Source organism: Anopheles moucheti, chromosome 2, assembly GCF_943734755.1.
Source record: "Anopheles moucheti chromosome 2, idAnoMoucSN_F20_07, whole genome shotgun sequence".
In the NCBI taxonomy this organism is placed as follows: domain Eukaryota; kingdom Metazoa; phylum Arthropoda; class Insecta; order Diptera; family Culicidae; genus Anopheles; species Anopheles moucheti.
In genome coordinates this window covers 71,427,214-71,445,648 of record NC_069140.1, presented here as the reverse complement: position 1 = coordinate 71,445,648, position 18,435 = coordinate 71,427,214, and the positions used below count along the sequence as shown (strand labels likewise).

The 18,435-nt window shown below is 41.8% G+C and overlaps 3 protein-coding genes across 3 annotated transcripts; all 3 read right to left on the bottom strand.

Moving 5' to 3' along the window:
• Positions 1-2,382: 2,382 nt before the first annotated feature.
• On the bottom strand, positions 2,383-10,394 carry LOC128299752 (long-chain fatty acid transport protein 4). The gene is made up of 10 exons (XM_053035804.1): positions 9,994-10,394; positions 8,368-8,756; positions 6,246-6,344; positions 5,092-5,251; positions 4,270-4,471; positions 3,901-4,093; positions 3,745-3,823; positions 3,402-3,671; positions 3,235-3,325; positions 2,383-3,167 (listed from the first exon to the last, which is right to left on the bottom strand). The coding sequence occupies exons 1-10, from the start codon at positions 10,188-10,190 to the stop codon at positions 2,859-2,861; spliced, it is 1,989 nt and encodes a 662-aa protein (XP_052891764.1). The 5' UTR covers positions 10,191-10,394; the 3' UTR covers positions 2,383-2,858.
• Positions 10,395-14,809: 4,415 nt separating this feature from the next.
• On the bottom strand, positions 14,810-15,259 carry LOC128297978 (uncharacterized). The gene has a single exon (XM_053033699.1). It carries the CDS (start codon positions 15,257-15,259, stop codon positions 14,855-14,857), a length of 405 nt encoding a protein of 134 aa, XP_052889659.1. The 3' UTR covers positions 14,810-14,854.
• On the bottom strand, positions 15,231-15,568 carry LOC128297980 (cytochrome c oxidase assembly factor 4 homolog, mitochondrial). The gene is made up of 2 exons (XM_053033700.1): positions 15,434-15,568; positions 15,231-15,369 (listed from the first exon to the last, which is right to left on the bottom strand). The coding sequence occupies exons 1-2, from the start codon at positions 15,506-15,508 to the stop codon at positions 15,256-15,258; spliced, it is 189 nt and encodes a 62-aa protein (XP_052889660.1). The 5' UTR covers positions 15,509-15,568; the 3' UTR covers positions 15,231-15,255.
• Between the last annotated feature and the right edge of the window lie 2,867 nt (positions 15,569-18,435).

Genomic DNA, 18,435 nt, shown 5'->3' with positions numbered 1-18,435 from the left:
TTTGGATCGCACAAAAAAGTTCTAATCTATCATAGTTATTTGATAGTCAGCATGTAATTCTCATCCACTGGTGCGTTGGCGCCTTATTGGTGGAGGCGCCCAGTAGCTTTCAACAATTCCACCATGCGGCTCCACCATCAACCTGTACGCAATGATGGTAAGTAATGTAAATATTCATCGATAATACAAAGCCACCGTCTGTGCCATTAAACGCAACGATCAACACTTTTATCGAAGTGCACACGACCGCACACACACCGTGGCCAACCTTCCCCGAAACCGCACCGTTATGTGTGCGATCTATGATCGCTAAACATTCCCAAACACAGCAACACCGAAGTACCTCCATCAATCTTGGAAATAGTTTTCCTAAGCTAAACGCACAACCACACACACACATACATCGATACAAATAAGGGTGACATTGCTTCTATCCATTTTTAGGTAGGTAGGCTTCCCCTAATCTGTCGATAACATTCTGATTTGTTCAATCATAACCGCCGCACCCGTACTCGTGGCTCACACAGGCCCCTTACCAACTTCCGCTGCGTGCGCTTTTAATAGCGCCGTATCGTGAATCATACATTTTGACAGTCCTCTCTTGCGCTCCCGCGTCCACCGCCACCGCCGTAAATGCTTCCCCCGTACCCCATTGAGTGATGGTGCAGAAAAGCAATTTAATTCCCGTTAGATGCCCGCCGTTCCACGGCCGTGTGCCCCTCCATACCCAGGCGACGACGGCAAACCACCGTTCCACGGTTGGTGCAGTTCGCATCGCTAATTGGTTATGCGACGATAAGTATTTGTTATGACAATAGCAACACCAAATTTGCATAAACACTACCAGGACACCTCGCAGCGTTCACATCGCGGTTCACATTTAGGGTCCGCGCCCGTGCGTGCCTGTGTGCTCGCATGTGCACACTTGTTTGCGCGGAAAGCATGCACAAGCGGCCTTTTGTGTCCGGTCACTTTAGCATATCGAGTGTGTGCTATCCCTATCCCAGTTCAAACAGAATTCTCTCCCACCAACCGTTACTCCACAATTATCCACCAGTCAGCTAGCGTACACAGGGGACAGGGATGGGACCGTTTTTGGTACATGCATCGCGACATGCATTCCACGGCTTCGGGTTGCCAAAGCAAATCGAAAAGTGCTAAATTGAATTTTATGGAAATTAAATCCCCAACACATCCCGCGTGTGAGTGTGTGTGTGTGTGGGGAGGGTTTTTTTTCTCTCCCCTTTCTTTTAGCTATCTATTTGCCACGTAAAAAAACAAACTAGAGTAAAGTGGGCAAAATTTGCAGCCTATTTTCACACATTTCCTCCCCAACCCGGGAACCTCTGCCGGAATTTCCTGCCGGCCGGGAATTTCATATGTCGAAAATAAATTAATACAAACATTAGCGTTTATTTTCTTCTTCGCGCACTCATATTATACATTTAATTTTTCGCTCTATACCCCCCCAATACCCACGGCCGACATGCGGCTCCACGAGACCGCGGGTTTCGATTTGTTTTGTTTTACCATTGGCAGGTGGCAGGCCGTGGCAAGGTGATGGCTATATGGCTAAATTTGCATTTCGTCATGCTGGTGCGACGCTACAAAAACGCTACACCCAACGGACATGCAAACATGTGAAATGGTTGCTGCTGAAAATGAGCCACACACGTGTGTCTATGTGTGTTGGTTGTTGGTAGATAAAATATTGAAAATTATGCATCTCTATTTGATAATTTCTGCCTCGCTTGTTTGTCTGCTTTTTTGTGCCTTGTCTCGTTTGCTGGGATTTGTTTTGTTTCTTGTCTCTTATTAATAATTCACACACTGCGCGATTTGACCTTTATTCACCACCGCGTGTGTGTTTAAAATGCAGCTTTTTGTTTCAGTTGCACCAACGATTAGAATGCTCAATGCAATAAAAGTCAAACACAAAAATGTTACGCCTTCATGTTTGGAGACCACACAATGCGTATTCGTATACGCATTAAGCAGACAATAAAAACACTCTATATAACATTATTATATTACCGTGTTTTGATGTTTTTTTTTTCTCAATAATGATTCAACATTTGACAAATTACAAAAGTATCTGACGAAACGTATTCACGTGTGTGCATTCAAAAATGGACTAACAATTGAGTAAAAAAGTACTGCTTGAATTTTGTGATTAATGAACCTTCTAGAAAAATGTAACACAGCTCGACCAGGAGATCTTCCCCCTGCTGGCCAGAACTTTAGAACAAGTAATTATTACCTTTCCGTTTAGCTTTTTCGTTGCAATCGACTGTCATTCGATAAAACTTTTATCTATATGTGAGAAATCTCCTCCGCAGTTTTATTTTAGCACAAACAAACACTCGCGGCAATTTCCGGAAGATACCTTGTTACCAAATTCCAGATCTCAGTAAGTCCTGAAGGAATGTACATTTTCGGATCGACAATCAGCAGATCATCTTCCGCCGAAGCAAAGCTGATTTCTAAATCAATTAAAATCATCTTTTCTACACATTTCGCATAGTGATATAGAAACCTACTTTATTGCCTATTGATTAAGATTTCTTAGTAGTTGCTAAATCGAGAGCAAATTACAAATGCAATGTTCGTACCATGGAAACATGGTCAGATCTCCTGCCTCCATCGAGATTGTGTAGCTTAGGCATCAGTATTTTCGGTTAGTAATTTCAGTCATTTTTTCCTTAGTTTTTGGTTTTGGATGATCGTACATGAAAAATAAAACAACAAATACTAACATACCTAGACAACAAGACTTCTACGTAAACACAACATTTTATGGAATTGCTAGCGCTTCACATGCCCCTTTGCCGCTAGCTTGCGCCGTACCGCTTTTTTGCTCATAGTCTCGCTTTACCACTGCTTATAGTTGCGTGATCATCCGCCGTAAACAATCGATACGTGCCATTGCTTTGCAGGAAGTAAATAGGATCTTTAATCTTGTTCAGATCGTACCCGTCCACCTGAAGGTCTCGCTTCTTTAGCTTGAACGTTGTCGTCATCGGCACTTCGGAGAGCACACGTATAAAGAGCGGCCTAGCGTATGCAGGTAGACTGGCCCGAATTCCAGCAGCCAACTGCTCCATATCCACCTTACCCTCCGGGTCAACGATCGCGGCCATACCGGCTTTACCTTCAGTTTCGGGGATCTGTATGGGAAGGTGTTAACGTTATAGGTCTACTGCAATCCTTTTACACGACTAATCATTCACTCACATCCACACCGTAAACGGCACAATCTTTTAAGCCCACGATCGTTGTGATAACTCCTTCTACCTCCGATGTAGCAACGTTTTCACCGCGCCATCTAAAATGAGCAGCACAGAAAACAATGGACGTTGAATGTGTAACACTCGCTTCAATGTGATGCGCCATTCCCATACCTGAATGTGTCACCCGTTCGGTCCTTGAAATAATAATTTCCGAGCAGATCTTGTACCAAAATATCACCCGAGTTGAAGAAGATGTCTCCCTTACGGAACACGTCGTGCAATACCTTCTTCTCCGACGCCGCCTTATCTGCGTACCCAACAAACGAGTTCAATGCTTTCTTGGGGTTGATCTTACCAACAAACACGCCCGGCTCGCCCGGTTTACACTTTATGCAGAAACCATTCGGGCCACGGATAATTTCACCCGTCTCTTCATCACACCTAAAATAAGGAAATGTAATTGCCTATACAAAACAAATTCAATAGCAATTGCAGATGAACATTAACACAATACCTTATCAACGTTACGGGGTATATAGCTTTGGCAAAGTTGGGAACGAAACCAACGGCTCCCATCGTGTTATCGATGTTTACTGCAAAAATTATCAATATGCATTACTCAGTTAGATTTTTTAAATTCATTATATCTCTTCCAGGGGAAAATACTTACACAAGTTTGAGTTACCTTCCGTAGAACCGTAAAATTCTCCGATTTGCTTAATGTTAAAGCGCGACACAAACTGGGGCCAGATCTGGGGCCGCAAACCGTTGCCAAACATGAGCCGCACGCTGTGCTGTGTGTCTGTTGGTTTCTGTGGTGTCATCAGTACGAAGCGACATATTTCACCGATATATTGAGCCACCTAAAAAAGCACACCCCCAAAATCAAGCACACACCCACAACCATGCAACACCAATGCGGCCAGTTGAAAGGGAAAGTTAAAATAGAAAACTTTTACGATGCTCTCTCTTGTCAAAAGAGAAGAGCTTGTGACAAAAAATGTCGTCACCACACAAGATCATTCGCGCGATTGCTTACCGTGCACTTGTACCGGATACAGTCCGTCCAGAAGTTTGAGGCGGAGAACTTCTTGCGTAAAGCCGCTGTCACACCGCACAGCAGCACGCTACCGACACCGATCATACCGCCGGCCGAATGGTATAGTGGCAATGAATTATAAATGATGTCGTCATCGCGGAAGCTCAGCATGTAATAGCATCCGAGGGCCATGAACGTGTACCTTGGAAAGGGAAGCACCAGTTACCCAGCAGTTGTTTTGTTTGTTATAATACTTTTTTGCTCTTTGTTCACCAACACTTTGACGATGATGGTGCGTAACAATGAAGGTGATAAGAAAAATTGCTGCTATACGGACTGGGAGTGATGATAAAAATGTACGTGCAGAGGTGAGAACAATAGAAGCTCTTCTAGTTATTTTTTGAAACATTGTGAAACGGGCAAATAAAGACCCTGAAAAGTTATCCTGAAAGGTCATCAATATTCTTCACGTAATAATCATTAACAACTCAACAGATACAATACATGGTAGGGAAAAAAGTGATAACATCACAACAAAAATATTTAAAAGTTGAAGTTAAATTTAATGAAAAATAAGCAGTAAATGTTATAAAAGATTCATTCGATAATACAACGAAGAGCCGTCATAATGAAAGTAAGTAAAAACAATAAATTACTGCTTCAAAAAAGGACACAAAAAAAGGTAATGCTTTACATATGCGTTGCTACAATTCCAAACACTAAAGAATCCTGACAAAAGAGTGAACAAATGATGTGCTAAATAAGAGCCAAAACAAATGACTCGCCAGAATACGAAAGCACCCGTGGACAGTAAGCACTCACCTCAGGTTGGTGATGACGGCCGCCTTCGGCATACCGGTCGTGCCGGACGTATAGATGTAAACCAATTTATCTTTCGGTGATATATCATTCGGGATACCGCTTAAATCTACGTTTGAGCTACTGCTGCCACTATCCACGCTGAGCCTTAAATCTTCGGCATCTAAAACAGAAAAATTTTGCGCACGTGAGAAGATGATTTATGATTATCAATTATATCGTATCGCATTAAAAGCTCTCGCCCGCCTGTTCGCCTTTCTCGGTCACATGTGAGACCACCGTTAACCAACTCGGTGCGCACACACACGCATACTCAACTACCCGGAGCGATTCACACCTTTCACACACCGGTCGTTCGTTCGTAGGGATTTGGGTTGGGAGTAAGCATGCGTTGGCAAACCGGGCGCCGGGTGATAAAACTTCGTGCAAACGACGCCACAGCTAACCAGCCAGGCCAATCATGCCAGGAGAGGTGAGAGATCGGCGGGTAACGGGGCACGTGTGTGTGTGGGAGACTGTGCGAAGGATACAATGGGAAGGATGGTGCGCCGGCTAGTGGAGTTTCCCATGGAACACAAGGTTGCGCCCGCCTGAAGAAACAGCGACTGGCTACGAATGGTACCGTACGAATATACATCATCGGAATCGAGATGTGTGCAATTTATGGGAAAACAGCAGAGGTTTCGGACAGGATCGTTCTCGCTGTGTGTCTTGCCCAGAAGCGGGTGATTCGCTTTCCACGCCGGTTCGCTCACTACACATCGAGATTGGTTTGGCCGCATGAGATGGGAGAATGACTCGGTGGAATATTCTTAAATGCTGCTGCCACCATCTTCACTATTTTCCTACCCCTCCCCGGGACACATTTCTATGGGTGGGTGTGTGCTTGAGGGAATTACGGTCACGGTACTGTGCCGATGAATGAACGATACGGGAGATAAAGAAGCGCAAGAAAACGAATCGGCACGATTGGACAATTGCTTTAAAAAGGGCCGTAAGCATCCGGTTCAGAATCGACCGCAAGGGTGGTATGGAACAGTGGACCGTTGCAATCTAAGGGGGTCAGAGGTTCTCACCCCACCTTCGCCTTCGCAAAGGTGGGAGAAAGTGCCATGCAAAGGATCCGATCGGGTGCAATTGAATAAAAACTCATTTACCTGGCAATGGGTCACTACTGCTGGTGTCGGCACCGTCGGTGCGGAATAGATGTACCGGTAAGCCTTTTATGCCTTCCTGCTCGTTTATTTCGGCGATCGCTGCAAAAGACAGTGGGAATATTAACGATTTTTACTCCGTTTCGTCGCCGAAGTCGTACGGTAGTGTGAGGGGCACTTGGTTGGACCAAAAAAAAAAATACACCAGACAATTTGCATGGCAAAGGATTATGATTTCTTAATTACTACCTATCCCTATCGAGGGCATATGAAAAATGCTTCTTTCTGTTGCTGTATCGAATAGCTGTCAATTTATATCAATATTAGAAATTGTTTGGAGATTGTTCAACTGGGTTTTCAACACTTTAATATGGTTTCCTGAATTTCTGATCTGTTTTTAAGGTTCACGTTCCATACGAGTCAATAGTCAATCACAAACGAGTTACTATAATTTAACTGAATACTTATTACATAAAAATGGAACGATAAACGATTGTAAACATACAAATGGAACGATAAACGGATAAAAAACAAGCTATGTGATGTATGAATGAAGCACTGAAAATAATAACATACATAGTTTAAAATAATAAAATATTTAGAAAATTTTGTTTACGAATTTTTAATCAAGACAAAATATGTTTATATTATGCAACAAATACATTATATATTGTGTAATCCATTTATCAAACAATCAAGACAGAATTAACCTAAGACTTCCTATGCAGACCCTTAAATAACAAACAAGATAACCGTCACTTTTTAAAGAAAAAAAAAACAAAACTTTTCAAAACAATTATTTCCCTATTCCTACAAAACTAAAAATAGTTTTATGGCATTTCGAATAAAATATGTAAATAGTGTTATTTTAAAAATTTTAATTAGTTTTAAAAAAACTTTACTTCGTTATGTTATGATCTTGTATGTATCTAATAAACTAATAATTATACTATGGACTGTAGTGATGAAAAAAATGGCATTTTTCGTATCCGGCAGATGGTTGTCGAACCACACGAAAAAATAAAACATCTTAATTATTAAAACAAGATCTAATAATAACCAAACACATAGAAACAACACAAATCAACTGAACTAAAAGCAGATCAACTCAATTTTTAAAAATTTTGTAAACATTTCGATTGAAAGTTGTGTGGTCGATTACCATTTCCAGTGATGTCTAGAACCACTTAGGGCAAAGTCTAACTAACCACAAAAATACCACCAATCAATCAAAAATCTAACATGCGTGCATGTTTAGCCTCAAGCGATTTGTACAAAATTTGCATTTCTTCCGGCTGATTAGTTCAACCAACCTCGTACTGATATTCAATTATCGCTTTTGCATACAACTTCCTACAATTGCTGCTCATTTCCACTAACTTCATCAACGAAGCCAATTGCTCTTCACTTTTAATTAAAAAATCGCTCAAAAGCTCAATTTTGATCATGTCTCATGCATTCGTCATAACGAAAGGTAAAAAAAAAACTTCCCATTGGACCCTCTGAAACCTCTGTCCTGCGAAGGTTTCCGGTGAAAGCTATCTTTTCGCTTCGGTTTCGAGGTATGGAAAAAAACAAAACAAAAATTCGTTAGATTACCAATGCAACATGCCTGTCCGGTTTGCTCCGAAATGCTGACAATGAGCGATACGATTGATGACCGCAAAATGGCTCCGATCGCTAGTCCTGCTCGTACGGTAATATTGACGGGCTTTCGAGTACGTGTAGCAATTTTTAGGCTCAGGTATTGGAATCCTATTTCTCTCATTCCATTAGATTGAAACCCCGAAAAAAAAACAAAACCCTTTCATCAGGACTGAGACTGAACAGGCATGTTTCGTTCAAACCAGATTGTAGGGTTCCGTCATTCCTTCTTATCTGCTCCGTGTGGGAAAACGTACCGAAGGAAAATGTTCAACCTTCCCCGGGATGGAAGTTGCGGCATGTGCAGCGAACCGAGATGAATCGGTAAAACAAGAATTCAATCCTACCTCGAACCGAACCGGACAAATTGCTAAGACAAACCGGGTCCGCATGCCGGGCTGGCCACATCAGCCGTACCAGATACACAAGACACGGATGCCTGTGCCAAGATGATTGATTGACAGTTTCTATTATCACTTACCTCCGGCCAGCTCCGAGCTCACGATGATTGCCTTCGAATTCGCCACCGTTATCGAGTGACGCAGCGTTTCCTTCCGCAGGTTCGAATTGATCAGCGCCGTCACGATGCCAACCTTCGACAGACCGAGCCAAATGCAAGGATACTCGAGCCGGGTCTCCATCAGCAGCGCAATCGTGTCGCCCTTCCGGAAACCCTTGGCGTAAAAGTGGGCCGCAATACGGTCGGCTAGCTGCTTCACCTGTGCGAACGTAAGCTGACCATCGTCCATCAGGAACGCTACCTTGTTCGGGTGGCGCGCAACGACACTCTCGAAGATTTGTACCACCGTCGCACCAGCGCGTTCGTATCGGTAAAGGCTTACATTAAGCTTCAGAAAGATAACTGCTGTCCTGTGGAACAAATAGATATGAAACTATTAAAAAAAAACACACAAAACAAATGTTCTAAATACTTCTACTTTGTAAGTACTTCAAAAACAAACACGCTAATTATTACAGTGTTATCGCACTCACTTAAACGTCACATGAATGTTTTCACAAATAATCGCAACGATCATCAAGCCAATTTACGACACGCGATGTAAATTGTGAGATAATTGTGTGATGGTCTGCTAGCAATGATGCTTACATTACTGACAAACAAACATATTACTCTTACGACCCTACATTTCTACTATTAATTCATTTTCTTGTATGTTGTTCAATGATTTGTGTAGTAAATTTAATGGATTTATCACAATTTTACAGCATTGGTGTTTTTACAATTTGTCTTCTTTTTCAATATTTCAGGTAATTGTTTTTAAGATCGCAAACACTTCAGCGCGTGTATCTCCGCTTGATAGCAAATTAAAAAAAGAACAGATCAACCAACATTACAAGGTAACACAAATACATTCGATTGTTGCATAATGTAGAACCACAGCATCTAATTACATTAATATCCCTTACTTCCCAAAATGATCACCAGTTGCGTTTGATCTGCGTAAAATTTACATACCAAGATAGCTGTTGAATTAAAACCCTGATTGAAGGGTATCATCTCACAACCGACATTCGTTTCCCGTGCGTTGCCAAAGATAAGCCCTGCTTACAATTCAACCGCCGGCTGGTTGCATGAGATAACCACGCGACCGACTGTAATTTGGCATGATTTAAACGAGTGTTACCACTGCCACGGATACTAGGTTAGTGATAGCCCCGGAGAAATTGATCTCCCTCCCACTCATGCAAACACACACACACACACACACGCGAAGCATTACGTATGAACATTCTTCCCTCATACCACCGGCCGGGCACATCATTAGGAATGGAAACCGGCTGCACTAGTGCTGCGCTGTGCAATTTTACCGTTGAACGGTAGCGCGCGTGAATTGAATCAAACTTGCGTCCCAAATGTCCCCCTGGTACAGCCGCGGCACATTAGAACGTGTTATCGCTACTTAGAAACAATCACCACACGAGCGCTTCAACGGTGACATAAATCATCATCACCCGAATGTATGGCAAAGTGTGCACCAGTACCAGCAGTCTAGCGCAACAGTGGACCTTCTAGATGCTGCCGGTTCGGATGGATGCATCATCTTCTTAATGCTAGAACAAAAGTTGCACCACGTTCCACCCTTACCGTAGGTCTCGCGGCAGCGACACGATGCTGGCGTACACGGCCGAGGGTCTATCGCCGGAAATTAGGTAAAAAACGACACCGGTCAGTATCGACTGCGGTATCAATCTTTGTCCGATCACTAATGACGCGGCTACGGCGGCAGCTGTGATGCCGCATAGTGTCAGAAATTTCTGTTTCAAATTCAACGCGACCAGCATTTTGGCGTTGGTTTTGCAGCACCGGCACCGGTTCGTTCGATGGTGTGATTATTCGGTGTGGATGATTTGCTCTCGGCTCCAATTGCTGCGCGTCCTGGTAAACTCGCTTCCCGGCAAAATTCCACCCCCGAGGGGCGAGTGAAATAACACCTAGCTGTGTAGTGGCCGGATGGATGTGTCTCAATTGGGTGACAATTCTGTTTCCTTAGTATAATATCTAAAAATAAAAAAAAGGTTCAAATATAATTAATACAAAATAATTCAAAAACCAAGTTTTAGGAACTAGGAAAGCAAGAACAGATGTTTCTCAGTAAGTATGGGTTACAGCTTTCGTTTTTCCCAAACAACATTCAAACGTGACTCAATTCACACCATGACCATTCAAAGTATGTATCATTATTGCGCTAACTTCGCGTAATCATGCCCCTTCGTATTTCCTCGCAAATTCTACAGCACCCGTCTTCTTAGCTCTAATCAATTGTGCCTAATCAAAATGCATACACACTTCAAGTGGCCAAAGTGGTTGTGCCCGGTAGTATGCCCGGCAGGGAAAATAAACATTATCCCGGAGCGTAATCGTGGTAATGATCGAATACTACCACCAACAGTACCACCCATTCATTCGTCCGATTAACCATTTCTGGCATTCGCGCGCCCTATTAGCGCGTATGTAAATACAAGCGGCAAATAGTACGGATCGAAACATGCATTTGCTTCCCGACGCGCAGACCTCGCACGTTTGTCGGCTGTGTCGGGAATTTAATTAAGCACCAGTCACCACCAGCGCACCAGGTTGGTTGGAAGGTTAAATGACTTTGCAATTGATTATCGCACCGAGAAGCGGACCGTACGTCAAGTTCAGGGCGTTGAAGACCTCGGTGGGAATGTCACACGTGCCCGCTTGGAATGGCGTAGGTGCCACACAAAAAAGAGGGGATACGGAAATTCCGTACCGCTGCTTGCTGTCCCAGTGTTCCAAAGCACGATCATAACAGCTGATCATGGCCTGGAGTGGAGTATATTGAAAGTATTGCGCACCATCGTTAGCGTCTCGCTGGTGTCGTCGCTGCGGCTGGAAGATGTTCGTCGATCAGCCGAACGGGCGCAAAGTCCACCGGACGTGCCTGATTGGCCGACTGTTGTATGTCGCGAAAGGTTAGGGGTACGATGCCGCCAATGCCACATCGACCGCAACGCTAGATGATCATCTTTCGGGTTCGCGGAGATCATCCGCGCGCGTTGGTGGACTTTGGTGCGACAGTATCAGACTGGACCTACATTTGGAACCATTTTTCTTCACACAAACCGGCAGATAACGATTATCGCACCAAGAAACATTTGCTCAAATGCTGTGCAAATGAACGGAAAAATGAGACAAGCTTGACAGATAAGCTTGATGGGCTTGTAAACAATGCAACCGTCGACACACAACTCGGGAGCGCCTGTCGCATGGTGCACCCATTGGACCATAAACCTTCCACCGTTGGCAATGCATCACCCTCAGCATGTACGCGGCTGCTGTCGGAGATCAGAGCCGGCTTCAATTACATCGTGGTTGAAAGGCTGCAGAACTGTAGTTGAGCTGCTATTATTTATTTGCGTTTCAGTTCTCCGACCACTCATCAACTCAGTCGGTCACCTTGGCCTAATACGTACCCACAGTTCTCTCAGTCGATCACTTAGTGCCACCTACAGTAAGAATGCTAAATTAGCAACGCCTTTGGCAAGAATTTACTCAGAATTTGGGCGACCAAGTTGTGTGTGCTCTGTTGGATTTTGTTGTTCTTTGTAGGTCCTTACTGAAATTCAACAGAGATATTGTTTACTAAACGGATAAACCACTACTGACGAATCCAATATCCAATTTCTGCTAACCGTACAGAACGCGTAATCAAATCAAAACACCCTCAACACACAAACACATTGCGTCCCAATCGAATGGTTCAACGAAACTAAACCCCAAACCATTCTATTACCTTTTTCAATTCACTTTATCTCATCCGATGACTCTGGTCTTTCAGTTTTCCCTCCAGTCCGCCAAAAACAACCACTTCACGGCTAAAGTTTGGCCTACGATCTCAACCACCACACCGTGTTTAGTGAGGAAACGTTAGCGTTTAATCTTATCACAAGAACCATATGTCATTCAGAGATAACCACCATTACCGGAGCTTAGAACGCACCGAGATATACACACGACACCTTCTTTGGGGAAGACTTAACCGTTCCTTTTAACGATCGCACTGCGTCGTTCTCGATCGAGTGTTCTGCCGCAACAGCAGAACCGTTTCACTGTGTGCGCGATCAGCGCAACTGAACACCGACGTAACCGGAGCGGAACAAACCAACTATCGTCCACCCGCTGCGAGATGTCACGACCACGCTAGCAGACAAAGATCAACTGTTTTCGACGTGGAAGCCATCCGCCCAGGCGATGTGGGTTGGTGTCGCGTTCGCACACATCATTTGCACTATGGGACGATCGGGTGCGTAGTTTTACTGTTCTTGTTTAATTGAGACTCTTTTTAAAACCATTGGATGGCATGGAGTATTTGTTGCTTTTCTCTATAATATGTTCTGTAAGATAATTAAAACAGCTATTGAAGAACAACCTACCTAATTACTACCTGTTTGAAATATTGAATTTTTACAACACAAATCGATTTTATTTCGATATGGCATAAAGAGGCTTTGAATTCCAAACACAAATCGAAATGATGAGGTGATCAAATCTTATATATAAATAAAAAATAAGATATATCTTACAACGTTTATCAATTTTCTATCGAATTTACTGTGAATAGTGGTGGATAATTCTGATTCATTCATTCTGATTCACCATTCAGTCTCTATCCTGAAGATTTATGATCATCAAAGATTGATCGATGATTGATTCAGGATTGAATCTCTGGTGTCTCTGATTAGGAATCATAAATCCGAACATATGACTCTGAATCTCTATCATAAAGATTTTTGAATCCCTAAAGTTTGACGAATCTTTAAAGATGCAAGGACTCACTTAGATTTGCAAATCCTCATTATTGCATTAAAGAAACATTAAAGAGTAATTTTAGAGCAATTCATAAATCTCCAATGCTGTTACGCATTTTAAAGTTTTGACTCCTGAAATTGACATATCTGTAAAATCAGACAAAATAATCCAAAAACAGCATTCGATAGAAGACCTGAAGATGAATCTAAGACACTTCTTAAGGCATCCGTAAAGGATTTATCAAAAATTCATTAAGCACGACGCAATCTAAGAAGATTTCGACGATTCTAATTTTCTTTGCTTGGCTGTTTGCACAAAAAAAATACCTGACTTGTTTAGTTTACAATTTTAAATTAAATTATTCTATCTTCATTGTCCACTATGAAATTCCATTTCGTTCACTGTGGCTTACTGCCAGCGCTAGAACGCATCCAGATCATATGAAAAATTCCCTTGACTTAATGTCGCCTAAATATCGTTGTTTGAGTGCTATACAAAAACGCAAAAGATATCAGTCGCAGTGGTGGGAGTGAGCTATTGTTTCCTTCATTCAACTCGCGGCGTGACCAACCCACACCAGCACGAACAACTCCGCGGCATACACACGCTTCACAATCCCCTCGCACTGCTGGGAATCTCGACAAGCATTAGCCACAGCATCTCACACCGGGTGAGGGGAGCGTGAACTGCGTCGTACAACACGCATGAGGGTAGTACGCACATGCCTTTGCCCTTACGATGCACTTCATCGCTCATGGACGATGGTGGTAGTGGTAGTTGGCACAAACATACGCGACTTACAATTGTCCCTCATCGGATGCGGATTAACGTTAATTTAATGCTTGTTTTCTTTCACTCTCACTGATTCTTTGGCCCTCTTTTATAGCATTCTTTTTGCGACAGCTTCCGTCACGCACTCACGCCCAGCCTCTTCTAGACCTAGGTCGTAGAATGCGCAGCATGAATTGTAAAAGCGAAAGTCATTGCACCGTTACACGATATGTGTGGAATGTGTGATTAAGCAATGCAACAACCGACAATCACAAATTAGAGATAGTAATAGTAATTTCAAAGCGAGAATAGTAATTATGAGTAATTCGATCAACAGATAGAATAGACTACAACTGTTAGATATGAAGGAAACAACTAAATCTTTAAATAAGTCTTAACTGATGATCATAACCATTTTAAAATACTCCGTTTACCTTTTGTATAATTCATCCTCCATTGTATAGTTTTATGAGCATCGATGTCATACTAGCGAAATTATTCAATTGCTATTAAATGATCACATTCTTAAAGCTTGCGAGAATCTAATGAGTTGAATTTTATCAATTGAGCAGCTATATTTGTGAACAATTTAAACACAATTATAACCTCGTTTAAGATTTATGAGCATTTATCTTGGCTATATTGCTCATTAAAGTTGTGTGAATGCTTCAATTAACGATTAAGTAACATATTCAAGCACCCAGAAAACGAAAAACTTAATACTTATTTAACGATCCAATTAGCTTCCTGTAAAGTAACATATTAAGAAGATTAGATAACAAATTCGGATGCAATACTCTTTCTACTAATTATTTTCTAATACTAAAATAAACTTCTAACGCTGTAGAATTGATTAACTTAATAACATTAACTACTTGTTGAACACATCATTTACAGATATCTACAGCAATTTCAAACTGCCCACTAATGAATCTATCGCCGCACTGCGATCCGGACCCAATCCCAGTACAGTTTCTGTTCCACTCGCCACCTGTGTTCTGCCGGCATCTCGCACTATCTCCGCAATAACACCGATCGCTTCGGCACGTTCCGTCAATAAATGCATCTCCTGCAAACTGTCTACCCTTAGCACAATCTTGGGCTGGCCCTGCATTAACCATGCTTCTAGTTTGTTCTTACCAGGCCCACCGGCCGAGGCCCGCATACAGCAAAGAACAGCTGCGTGGGCACACTGGGATGCAATTTTGCCCTTCTTCAAACCCAAATCCGACCGTACCACCAGCACCATTTTCATGGCGGAACTACCACCGCTGATCGGGGCGAACAATGCGCGGAACGCGTTCATTTCTCGCTATACTTTTCCCGTTGCTTTGTAGTGTAATCTTGCATGCACAGTTTGAAATCTTTAACTACGTCCTGACAGAGCCGCCAGTCGCCAGTTTCGGCAATGCACTCCTGAAGAATACACATCATGTCTATTAACTATGTGCAACGGTTACAACCAGAACCCGGTACTTACCTGCACTTTGTGGTGAAGATTTAGACAACCGGTACGCTTCAGCATTTGCTCCACCGGATCCACTTCATCGGACATGATAAAATTGTGTACTTGCAGAAGTATTCCGAAGTTCCGGAATTTTTCACCGCTTTCGGAAAAAACACGCACGCCAAAACGGGTATTGTTGATGGTGCTACGCAATGTAAACAAATCAACAGCTGTCATCGCAATGGCCGAAAAGGCCTTTTCGAAGCCGGTGTCCGTTTCATACTTCTCACCCGTTCAAACGTTCTATTTTCTTTATTTGGAGGCAATAAGAGTTAACAAATGTTAATATCTATATCTCACTAATTTATGAATCCTCAAACTGTTGAATAAATTTGTTTTAACCGTCAACTCTACGACCGGATACCCGGGTATGATTTTCGTTTTCAAACTTAAATAACTTTTTATTGAAATATGATAGCTACCTGATTTTTTTTAATGTATCTTTAGGAAATTTAGTTCTCTTTCAGAAAATATCCAATATGTGGCATTTGGATAACTGGAAACATTATTTTTTCGCAAATTTCATTTTATACCCCTCATCTCTACGACCGGCATACCCGGGTATCCCATACATTTTGTATGGGGAACCAAAATTTTTCGTCTTTAAACTTAAATAACTTTTTTTGTATTGGAAATTAAAATTTCAAATTTGGAACACAAAAGCGGGCATTAGTATTCTATACAATCGTGAAAAAACAGAATTTTAAAAGTTCATGTAGTATTTTTTAATGGTGTTTTTGTGTATGGAAACCCAACTTTTTGACATGTAGCATTCAATAACTTACTGTGATATATGAACTTTGCCTAGTAAAATTCTGTAATAAATCAATTTGTCAGCATTTAATATTAACAAAAATGCATATTTCAAACATATAATTTGTATATATATATTGTATATAATACGTATATAGAATAGTATATATACAATAGCATATATATTGTATATAAAACAATACAAAGGATCAGGCGTTCAAGGCAAGAAACCCGTATGTGCTCAGGATTCAACAAACATGCCCAAATGTAACAGTTGTTGAACTCTAAATTCCATGCATAATATCTAATAAATATCATACAAGTACAATAAACATTCACAATCTTCAACATACACAAATTATATGATTGAAATATGCATTTTTGTTAATATTATATGCCGACAAATTGATTTATTACAAAATTTTACTAGGCAAAGTTCATATATCACAGTAGGTTATTGAATGCTACATCCCAGATCGCAAATGTCACTGAAAAGACGTCTTTTGGCGGTCTTACCGCCCGCCGTTAGACCGCCGAAAGACGTCTTTTTAACGAGGGTTTAGACCGATTTTGACATTTGCCGCAGCCAAAAAATTGGCAACGCTGCCAAAAACAAAATTTTCAGCTTCATCCCCCCTTCCCCTCTCACCCTTCCCTCCCTCTTGGTTTTTTTTTCTTCTATGCATCCCTCAATCATTTTACCGTCTATATTTAGAATCGAACTCGTATTGCGTGTGTCTCAATCTTCAGTATGTTATCCCAGATCGCAAATGTCACTGAAAAGACGTCTTTTGGCGGTCTTACCGCCCGCCGTTAGACCGCCGAAAGACGTCTTTTTAACGAGGGTTTAGACCGATTTTGACATTTGCCGCAGCCAAAAAATTGGCAACGCTGCCAAAAACAAAATTTTCAGCTTCATCCCCCCTTCCCCTCTCACCCTTCCCTCCCTCTTGGTTTTTTTTTCTTCTATGCATCCCTCAATCATTTTACCGTCTATATTTAGAATCGAACTCGTATTGCGTGTGTCTCAATCTTCAGTATGTTATGTATTTGTCTTTTACGTCTGTGTTGAATTGGGGGCTAATATAGGGCTATAAAAGCACCCATGATGGAGTCAAGCGAAATATGCACTGCTGTGTATGTCTTCGTCATGAATTTGCGCTAGATGCACCAAATTGATGGTGCAGTTAAAGGTCGGTATGTATTTTGGTTTCGTTGAAGCCTCGGCCTCAGCGAAAAGTGTTTCCTGAATTGAATGGAGGTATAAATAGTCTCTATTTTACATGCATTTTCGGACACTGATTCCAGTGGAACAGCATCATCATTACCGTCATCAAACCGTCATGAGTTTGTCTCGTCTTGTTTTCGTGTGATCGTAGCGTAAACTATTGTGAATACATCAGAGGGGCAAATATATTGTAACAAGAGCTCTGCTTGCAACCAAACGTGCGATAATAATTTAACTTTCACGACGAAGAATATCACATGCACATTCATAGGTCGGATGCGGTGATGAAAATTGTAACCTATTTTAACCACTGCGAGATGGCACTGGAGCTGTTGTGCGATGTAAAAGGATCATCTAAAGGTTAAGGACCCTCTTCTAGTACAAGATGGACCTGTATCATGGTAAAAAAGCACATTCATTTCTTTCATTCCTTTGGTTCTGCCGGCAGCATGATCATGACGGTGGTACCGGTTGCACGAACATGACGGTGATAAAGAAGCGAATAAGGCTTTATTCGCAATGGCAGAAGATGCAGAAGACTCCTCACTGTTATTTTCAACATGTAAACAACTGCATTTCATATAAATGCAGATAAAACTCGTTCGTTTCTGCAGCGGCTTCTCTCATGTTGTTTACGTGAGCTTCTTCTTCTTCTTCTTGGTGAAGGTGTGACAACCAATATGCTGCCCAAGGTACCAACATCAACAATAGCAATGCCCCCGAAGGTGGGCTAAAACTTGCAAAATGTTGAAAAATCGTCTGAATGTTAATAAAACGTAATTGTAAAATTAGTTAAAATCTTTTTAAAGTCATATAAGATAAAATTGCTGACCATAATGCAGTAAAAATGCCTTAAAAACACGTGCACTCTTGAACTCTGTAGCGTAAATTGACAATGTTAGTCCGTCCGGCTGTCTTTTGCATTTTGGGATGTCAAAAAGTTGGGTTTTCATACATAAAAACACCATTAAAAAATTCTACATGAACTTTTAAA

What these genes read in the sequence shown, in the direction of transcription:
- LOC128297980 (XM_053033700.1), bottom strand. Translation starts at nt 15,508, where the DNA reads ATGTCCGATGAAGTGGATCCGGTGGAGCAAATGCTGAAGCGTACCGGT. An exon ending in ATCTTCACCACAAAGTGCAG is followed by an intron (nt 15,370 to 15,433) that starts GTAAGTACCGGG and finishes TGTATTCTTCAG; the next exon opens with GAGTGCATTGCCGAAACTGG.
- LOC128299752 (XM_053035804.1), bottom strand. Translation starts at nt 10,190, where the DNA reads ATGCTGGTCGCGTTGAATTTGAAACAGAAATTTCTGACACTATGCGGC. An exon ending in CGAACGGGTGACACATTCAG is followed by an intron (nt 3,326 to 3,401) that starts GTATGGGAATGG and finishes TGCTCATTTTAG; the next exon opens with ATGGCGCGGTGAAAACGTTG. An exon ending in GTGCCGTTTACGGTGTGGAT is followed by an intron (nt 3,168 to 3,234) that starts GTGAGTGAATGA and finishes CTTCCCATACAG; the next exon opens with ATCCCCGAAACTGAAGGTAA.
- LOC128297978 (XM_053033699.1), bottom strand. Translation starts at nt 15,259, where the DNA reads ATGAACGCGTTCCGCGCATTGTTCGCCCCGATCAGCGGTGGTAGTTCC.